At 38.2% G+C, this 9,860-nt stretch overlaps 1 protein-coding gene across 2 annotated transcripts; it reads right to left on the reverse strand.

Annotated features, from left to right (window-relative positions):
• Positions 1-79: 79 nt before the first annotated feature.
• Positions 80-9,577, reverse strand: LOC6572956 (putative lysozyme-like protein). 2 transcript variants are annotated; one of them, XM_032728059.2, is made up of 5 exons: positions 9,167-9,575; positions 4,865-5,167; positions 4,419-4,809; positions 3,762-3,974; positions 80-348 (listed from the first exon to the last, which is right to left on the reverse strand). In XM_032728059.2, exons 1-5 carry the CDS (start codon positions 9,170-9,172, stop codon positions 335-337), a joined length of 927 nt encoding a protein of 308 aa, XP_032583950.1. In that variant the 5' UTR covers positions 9,173-9,575; the 3' UTR covers positions 80-334. The 2 variants fall into 2 exon arrangements, with proteins under 2 accessions (XP_032583950.1, XP_001999059.1); XM_001999023.3 differs by lacking the exon at positions 80-348 and adding an exon at positions 359-1,579 and having other exon boundaries at positions 9,167-9,577.
• Between the last annotated feature and the right edge of the window lie 283 nt (positions 9,578-9,860).

Below are 9,860 nucleotides of genomic sequence, written 5' to 3' on the forward strand. Positions count from 1 at the left end.
AATACATGTAGCATACTTTTAGGCGCTACTAATAAAGTGAAAAACTCAGTGTGTCTCGTGTATATAGTTCAACGGTTATTTATTAGTTTAATATATATAATAATATTTTAAATACTTAAGAATAAGATAGATAATTTCGATGAATTCGTAGCCAAATAGAAAAGTTTGTGTAGGAGTTGTGAAACATCTACAGCTCGAGATGAAGTGGGTGGATAGAGCATTTTGCTAAGAACTAAAATAGAGTCGAAAGTGCTGTTAAATTGAATGGGCGTGGTCCAGAGTTAACGCCCAGGGCAGGCTGAGGGCTGGAAGTGCTGGTTCCGCTACGCATCGACTACTGCAGGTAGACTGTAAAGAGAGCGTCAGGTGAGATGTGTTTTGCTTGAGTTGAATAGCTGTGATAGCCAGCATCCAGGTGGTGTTTGGTTGGGCTGATTTTTGGGGAGGGCAGGTGGCGGTGCTGATGGGGATGGCAGTGTTGGTGGTGCAGTGGTGTTGGGATTTACATAAAAGCAGTGCAAATTGAGTGTGCTACAGATGCGCATGCCGTGTGCTTTGGTTTCAAACTCGTTTATTGCTTTAGAAGCTGCGAGTTCCTCATAAATACATATACACATATACATATGTATATATTTGTATATATAAATGTATGCATGTTGACTATATTGATGTAGATAACATGAATAAATTAGGTTAAGACGAAACTATCGATAAATGCTGCATATGACTTAGTAATCTATATAGCTATAGTGTGAAGAGTGGGTCTAGGCCTATGTCTACACCTCCAGCAAGCGATTGAACATGAGCGGATCCTGTATATCGTAGTCCTGCGCCCGGGACAAGGACGGACGCCGGGCGGCTACATGGCGTCGCACTTTGTAGCCACCGCTGTAGGCGGGTCTGGGCGGCGGCGGTGCACTGTACGTGTATTTGGTTTTCTGCACCACTGGCGGCAGGTACTGGAAGGGAGCCACCTGTTTGTGCACCTGCTTCTCAATGGAGTAGGTGACGGGCGCGTTGCTATTGCTGGCGTTGGGGCCCTTGCGCTTGGCCACCTCCAGGGCGGCTATGATGGGCGACAGATCCTTGAGCGCATTGCTCTTGCTCGCATGATAGTTGTCCACTTTGTACTCGTTGTTGCTGGGCGCAGCAGGTGGTGGCGGTGGTCCAGCGGCTGCAGGCGGATAGTCGTAGCCCTCATTCGGATGCTTCTGTATGTACGCCTCCTCCGCTGTCTGCGGCCGCTTGGCCATTTGGTGGTAAATGTCGGCGGGACCCTGACTGGAGGGGCCATAGGCTGCCGTTATGGACTCCGTGTGAGAGAGAGATTCCAATGGGCCCAGATTATTGGGCAGCGGCACACCATAGCTGTTGTACAGATCGGCCTGCTCCACATTGGAGTCATCGGATCCGCTATTTGTATTCAACGCCACCGTCTTGGATGCCGTATATTCTGTCTTTCCATTGGGCAGCATGCTCAAGATCTCCTGCAGCTGCAGCGCTGCTCTGCGCGCCTCCTCGTCCGAGAGCTTCTTGTGGCGTCCATAGATGTTGAAGTCGTCTGTGCCGGCTGTAGTCACTGCAGCCAGTGTATTGAGTGTGTGTTGGTATGTGTGTGTGTGTGTGTGTGTGTGTTGGTTTGTTGTGTATGCAATGAGTGAGATTTTATTAGATTTACCAATTAAATATTTGCTTTGCGTTTTCTATTTACATTTTGTATCTGTGAGTGTGTGTGAGAGAGTGTGTTTGTGCGAGTGTTATGAGTTGTTGTTTGACTTTTTTACAGACAACGTTGATGCTTGATTATAATGAATATTATTATGAATTGTATTTGAATTTTTATATAATATTACAATGTATTCAATGGATATATATTATTATGAATTGATTTTTAATTTTTATACATTATTAGTATTTCATTAGTTGATGAAATAATGGAGTATATAATAGTTAAATATTACAGAATGATATCTGTATATACTTATGGTTATAGTTATATAAAATTGGTCAGAGGTTCGTATTTATAATCGAACATCTCTATGCTGTTGCTTAAAAGTTCCCTGAATATATAATTTCGAGTATTTTATTCTCGACTTTTTTTTATCTTTTAATATCTTTTTTAATAACTTATATATATAGCTGTGGCATAATTGATTAAGCCCTGAAGATATCAATAATTGATCAATAATTCCGATTCTACCGAAAATTGCAGTTATATACTTATATATTAATTATTAAATTTCAGTTAAGATTTTCAAATTAGTTCAAATATGCTAGTACTTAATATCTAAATCTATATATGTGTACAGTGTACACACAAAACTCTACAAATATTTACTTATTAAATATATTGATATTTTAAATATTTATTAATATTGTTTCAGGGCTTTCTAGGCTAGACCACGGTAGTCGCTTTTTAGCCATTAAATAATTAATATGTACAAAATATTAAGTATGCGACATGTGGACGCTTTTAATGTCTTTTGGAATGTCATTTGAGTGCTAAGTGTTGGACATACTATATACACACACACGCACATATACAACTATATCTAAAAATATATACACACTGTACACACACTTATTTATCATTAGTATTGTCATTATTATGTACATAAAAAACAATAAACGTTGCACAATGCGCCATTTAAAATTTGTAAGACGCGCTCGAAACTGAAAGTTAAAGCCAAATAGAAGTGTGTCATCGATTTGAGCACGTTGGGGCACATACGGGTTAAGGTGTGGTGCCGGATGGCGCGGCGGATATACATATATACACGAGAGAGAGAGAGAGGGAGAGAGAAATTTGTACAGAGCTAAGCTGAGCTGGCTTGAATGAAGTATATAGATTCAACTAAAATTAAATGAAATATATTATTATTTAACACTAATAAATACAAAATGTTTGAATTAATGTTTGGCTCGATTTGAATTTTTAATTACAAAGTGAGAAAAAAAATTAATAAATTTTTTCTCGCAGTGTATTATGATTAATTCAATTTTTATGTTAATTCATTGCATATGATAAGCTTTTAGCTTGAATTAAAATTTTGAAATAAAACTGAAAACTTACACTTGAAAAGAAAAATAAATCTAAATATTATACATAACAATATATATATATATATATATATATATATATATATATATATTTTTTTTTTTTAATGTGAATATTTCTTGAACATAGCTGTTTTTAGCGTGATAAGAAATCCATATATATATATACATTTTTTTTTTACATATATACATTTTTTTATAGTGTAGATTATATACAAGTGTTTTCAAATTCAATTCAAGGCCTAAAACAATATTTCTATAAAATTTACTGTTAATTTAAAGCTAAATAAAGTAAATAATCTTTTAAAATTAATTTCTATACAATTTACATAAATGATGATCGATTGTTATGGCTTAGTTATTAAACGAATTGCTTGAGTTTTTTTTTGCAGTGTAGGGGAGTGTGATTTGTAAAATCTTCGCTGGTCTGCAAAGATTGTGTATTTACAGTTGTGTCAGACAAATTATGAGCAAGTGGATGCTTTCACTTTTCATCTGTTTGGGTATGCGCGGAAGTGAGACCTCGTTAGGAGGAGGAGCAAATACAGGTAGCTGGACAACGTCTCGTCATTGTTATTATTATTAGTGTTAAAATGGATTGTGAACGGGTTACTCGGCGGATTAGTGAAACAGGATTAGTAAATATTTACAGAGTATGTACAGCAGTTTTAGTGGGCAGCCGTGGGCTGGAGTAGACTACGCACCATCTTGTCCATAGGCGGAGGGCAGATAGTTGCTCTGCGGTGCCTCGAAGGCCGCGTGGCCAATGGTGAACGGCGCACCGGCGCTGCCACTGACGCCCCCATAGTTGGAGCCACCGGGCGGCAGATACTGATGTGTGGCGCTGCTGAAGGTTGGCGGCTTCGATGGTGGGCCGTAGTTGGAGTGACCCGTTGGTATCTCGTATGTGGTTATGGCTGCAACGAGAAGCAGAAGTGTGTGTGTGTGCATGTGTGTGTGTTCGAGTGAGTCAAAACAAACCGAAATAGGCTAAAGCATGCGAGACACGGCCTAAACGGGTTCGAGCCGTAGCGAAATGAAAGTGAAAATGGAAATGAAAATGGAAATGGAAATGCTGCAACGGGGTCAATGAACGGCACGAATTGCCTCTTGCTCGGCGCGATCCGCCGCCGCTTGTTAAACTTTTTCAATGTTGGGTTATGCCAGCGATTTAATTATAGTATAGATGCTTATACATAGAGATATGTACATGTGGTTCAACAGCCGTTGGACTGGACAATAAATGCGTATGCGAGTTACATAATGACCTTAGCGGATAGTTAACGCTCGAGTTGCGTTCGGAGGCGCGTCTCAGAAGACAAGAAAATTGATGTTTTGCAGCAGCTGGCGGGCATACTCACTCTCATGATGGAGCACGGGACCTGGCGCCGAGGAGGAGTGCTTGTTGCCGCTGCTGCCACTGCTGCCGCTGCTGCCACCGGAGGAGGCGCCCGACAGCGAGCTCAGCTTGGCAAATGGATGGATGAACCCGCTGCCGCCGCCGCTCGAGTGGCTCGTGGCGTACGTGTGCGAGTTGACGTGCGCCGAGTTGATAATGGACTTGCCCACGTCGGTGACCTTGTCACCGGAAGCGGCCACCAGATTGCCACTAGCGCTCAACGCATAGCCGCTGCCCTTGATCAGCTGACCCTTGAGAGCAGTAACGCCACCGGTAATGGCCTTGACGGCCTGGAAGATGGTGTTCAGCACGGACTTCTTGAACGACCACGGATCATAGTCCACCGAGTTGCCCTAAGGAGAAGATTAGTTAGAGTATTCCAACTGCTTGGGTTGTGCTTTTACTCACATGCACCACCACGTCATGATGATGGGTTTCTCCGCCGCCGCCGCCGCTGCTGCTGCCCGAGCTGCCCGAGGCTATGGAAGCGGAGGCGCCGCCAATGCTGCTCAGCAGGCCCGACTTCAGGTGCGCCACATAGTCGAAACTGCCGGAACGTTTGGCTATCTGTGAGTCCTTCACGCTCTTGCCCTGCTCATTGTCCAGATCTATGTCCTCCAGCGATAGCGATTTGTCCGCCGCTGTGCTGCTTGTGGCGGGATAGGCGTGGCTGAACAGAGGCAGCAGCAGGCAGAGGCACAAGCAATAAAGCTGCAAAGAGTTGAAGAGCACGTGGTGAGTGATATGAGTGACAGCTTGCATAATCAGTCAAAGGTAATTTAGTTTTTTATTAGCGCTGAATTCAATTGCCGAAATGTCATCTGTGTTGCATCATCGTTGCAGACATGGCATGTGGCATGTAGCATGTAGCAGGTGGCATGTGGCATGTTTCAGACATGCATTCAGTTGTCAACCCCCACACACACACATACACACACAGGAACGCATTAGACGCAAAGTAAGTGAAGTTTCAAGTATTTGTTGCGGTCACAGCTGAGCGCATTTCGGCAGCAGCTGAGGCAAGAGACGCAGGAGACGCAGGGTCGCAGTAGATGCAGGAGACGCCATCAGACGTCAGCTCTGTGCGCGCTCAGCGTTTTACAACAGTTTCATGGGTCATCAAGCAAATCGATTAGACTATCAGAATGGTTTCATTTGCCTAAATGCTGAATGCTTAGCCAATGAATACGTTAATTATAGACTGCATCCAGTTGATGTCCGATTGTACAGAACATATGATAATTGTCTAATGACTTCATTTCCATGCCGATTGCCATAACTCTTGACTTACAGACCAACACGAATTGCGTAAGGGCAACTAAACTAGTTGCTAACTGAGGCGATTCACTGTCTAGAGTGCATAATTAATTATATGAAATAGCTTAAATTGAATTTTAAACAAAGTTCATTGCATTGCAAATTATATATTACACATATAATTAATCCTGTCAAATTTTGTCTTGAGTTGGGGACAAGTTATATATATTTTATGAACTTTAAAGAACCACATTTGCTGGAAAGTATTTTAATACAATATAATCTGGATATAAAATATTCGGTGTATTTTAAATTAAAGTATTTATTGGAATAGGAAAAAATGGATATAATATCTACATTTATACATATATATGCTTATATTGTAGAAAATCGTTCTGTAATATATATGTTTTATTTAATATAATATTTTAATTAACAGAATATTCAAAAATATATCATTTTGAACCCATTGAGTAATACTGAGAGTCTTTTTAAAAATACTAAACGTGCTGTATAATATTAAAAACATTTCGCTTTGTTTTAATATTGGGGAATATAATAGAGATTAATTAAAATAACGCAAAAAATATTTAATATGTAATATGAATATATATATATTTTTTGAATATGTAAAAATAGAAAAAAGTGAAATATTTTGGAATACAAATAAATTAAATAATTAAAATTATAAAAATTAAAATTAAATTAAAATTATTTAATATATATTGTTTTATTGAAATTATAAAAAACCTTGTTTATATAATTATTATTATTATTTTTTTTTTTTCAAAAAAATTAAATATTATTTCATTTATTCTGTATTTACCCGTTTACTTTAAGCAAATTTAATATTACCTATGGTTTCATTTGGTTTGCATTTGCAAGTGGGAAACGTTGCTATCGAAACATTAATCTCAGATCTGATTGCCCTCGAAAAATATTAAACCACTTTCGACTGCTTCAAGTGGAAGCAGTAAATAAATAATGAATGAATGCATTTATATGAATATCTATAACTATTCACATGTATCAACAATGATTCCAATCACATTTGATGAATATATATATCAACTGATGGCTTTGACTTTTGATCTATTTTAAATGGTGTGAGTTGTGCAATAAATTTCAATCAAATGATTAACATTAAGAAAACGTTTGAAAAGATAAACTCTTAAAACGAATTTGGGTCGCGTAACACTTGAGAAATTTGGACAATTAGTGGTCGATATTGGGTTATTGATATCTGTATATATGTTATAGTTGCATATGAATGGTTTATTTTGACAAATGCCTTCTCATTTTTAACTCCACTTTTGGGTTGCCCTTGCGGAACCGCCCTCAAAAGTATGAAAGAAAAAACCCCACATTTAAAATAATATTTTTAGTGTTTCTTGAATGCAGGCCCAGCCCAAAGGCTGGTGATTTGTGAAGTCCAAATGTAGGTTTGAGCCTAATTGCTTTAGCCTTTAGTAATTGGTAATACCATTTGCATACAAACGCTCAAATTAAATTATTCCATTCTCTATAGATGGCCCAGACCAGGGTCTGCAGCTCGAATTTAATATTTTTATATTTTATTTCAGATTGCGTTTGCAACGATTCAAATTGCTATTTCGTTGTTGCAATGTTTATTTATATCATTTTTTCTGTTGTATTTAATTGCATTTATAACAACCATTGTGTATATGAGACGTAACGTAATTAATTAATAAAATTCCAATTCGTTTCACAACGCTAATCACACTGGGTTAATGATATTTTTTTTTTTTCTGTTTTCGGTTTTATTCGGAATTATATTCGATTCGTTTAATGGCATATTGAACTCTAATGTTGGCCAAGTGATTGGCTTCTCTTGACTTATTTTGGCCAAGAGAGCATTCGTATGCTGTCTGCGTCTACGAATGAGTGTTAAACAAGTCTTTTCGAGCGTCTCGAAGAGAGTGAAAGTGTTGCCGGCTTTGGTTTCAGCTGCTGCTGCTGCTGCTGCTACCTCTCTGCCCTGCTGCCTCATCACTTTGTTTGTTGTTGCTTTTTCTTGGGCGTTATTCAATTTGCATGTTGCTCAATTGTTAACAAAATAAAGAAATAATAATATTTTGTTTATATGCGTGCGCTGTCGGCACGTATTCTCCGTTTTTCACTTAGTAATTGCGGTAGGTTCAGTTAAAATACTCTAACTCTACGTTTGTATGATGTAAGTCTTGACATTCTCTTTGTGGATTGAGTAATATATGTCGTCTTTGTGCTTTGAATTAATTAAAATTTTATAAACATTCTATAATTTTCATCAAAATGTCATCAAGCACTAAAGGGACTGGCATATATCTGTTTAAATAATATTTATATATGAATACTTAGATTATAAGTGGCTTCTATTGATGAATAGTTTTTATTTTTAAATTGATTGATTGAATTGAAATCGATTAACTTCCCAATTTAGTTATAAATGCATATCGGGCATGCTTTAACAGTTGTAGTTACGACATTTTTAATATGAATTCATCATGAAACATATACATATACAAAAGATACAACTTATTTTCATCATTTATTTATTAATAATTTAATTTTTTTTAGATAATTTAATTTTTTCTTAGATAACTCTATAAATTATATAGGATTTTCCAATCAAATACTTCAAATAAAGAAATTCTTAAAAATAGAATATAAAATTTTGTTAATGTTTGCTATGAATGAGTTGTTGATTAACTTTAAGCTAGAGTTTTTTGGGTTGTTATCTATATTTGGCACGTATTTTTATGTAAGTAGAGTATGAGCTATTCCTCTGTCTTTGCCTGCCTTTGCCTCTGCCTAGATTTCGGTTTATGTTTTGTTTATACGTAGAGTAATGCTCGTATTAATTGTTTTAACATGTGGTCTGCTGACGTTTTGCTTTGCTCAGATATTCGCAACACTTTTAGGCACCAAAATTTCTACACGAGTTTCGAAAGCCGCAACAATGACGACAGCAGTAACGAAAGCAACAACAGCAATAAGAAAGAGACTAGACAACATCTGACATAATAATTATGCATGACATTTTACCTTCACACTCACTCAACTGGGCTGACAAATGGCTGACACACACACACACATACATGCATATACATGACATAATCTGAAGAGTTGAACTTTTGAGTGAATACATCTATTATATATATTTATGAGAGTGTATACATATGTGTATATTCGATTCAAATGCTGTTCATGCATCAACGACCCATTGAGTAGCTGCCTCAAGTGCAACGGCTCTTGCCTCCTTACATAATCGAACTCTTATTTTGTATCTTTTGGATGCGTTTTACCGTATTTAATGAAATAGTAGCTGAAGCATGTGCGAGGAACAAGTTTTCGGCTGCACTTGAACTTGTTTCTGCCTTGGAACATCTTCGTGGAGATGTTGCATAAAATTGCCCTAATTTTGGATATTTGGCGCGCAGCACTTTCACTTACCTTCATCTTCTATGTGTGTGTGTGTGACTGTTGCCGTTGTTGTTAATGTATTTGCACGTCGGCTTGTGGCTGTGTAGCTGTAGATTAGCGCTTGCTGCTAATCGCCTGCTGTCTAGAGACAACTTTCCTTGCTTGAGCACTTGCAACTTATTTTGTCGAATCTTTTCGCTTTTGTTTTATATCTTATTTTTGATATTTTGACTCTTTGTGGTCACAATTTACACACATACACACACACATGGACACAAACACATGCACTAATTTCACTGTAACGCGCGCGTCGACTTTCGCTCGGCGCTTGAATATCTGTGAAACAGAGGGGCGCGGTGGGACGGTCTTTGTATTGTTGTCTTTATTGGCTTATTGGAGGTGGCTCCTCGGCGACGACTGCGTTCGAACTGTAGTCCAAAATCTGGCTGTGCGGCTCTTTTAAAGAAAATTCACTGAGAGCGCCTCGCACTCGATGTTGGCACTGCTGCTCTTAGTGGCAAGGCGAAGAGTCGTCGTCGTCGTTTACTATTGTCGCTCTGTTGAAAAATTACGAGGCATTACTTTAACTCAGTCTTTGTTTTTGTTTTTTTGTTTTTGGCAGCTCTCAGTTTTGGCCTCAGTTGAGGGGCAGTTGTTGGGTTCAATGCGTTTGTTGTTGTTGTTGTTGCTTGCATCAGCAATGTGCACCCGGCTGCCTAAATTG

Source organism: Drosophila mojavensis, unplaced genomic scaffold, assembly GCF_018153725.1.
Source record: "Drosophila mojavensis isolate 15081-1352.22 unplaced genomic scaffold, ASM1815372v1 contig_16, whole genome shotgun sequence".
Classification (NCBI taxonomy): domain Eukaryota; kingdom Metazoa; phylum Arthropoda; class Insecta; order Diptera; family Drosophilidae; genus Drosophila; species Drosophila mojavensis.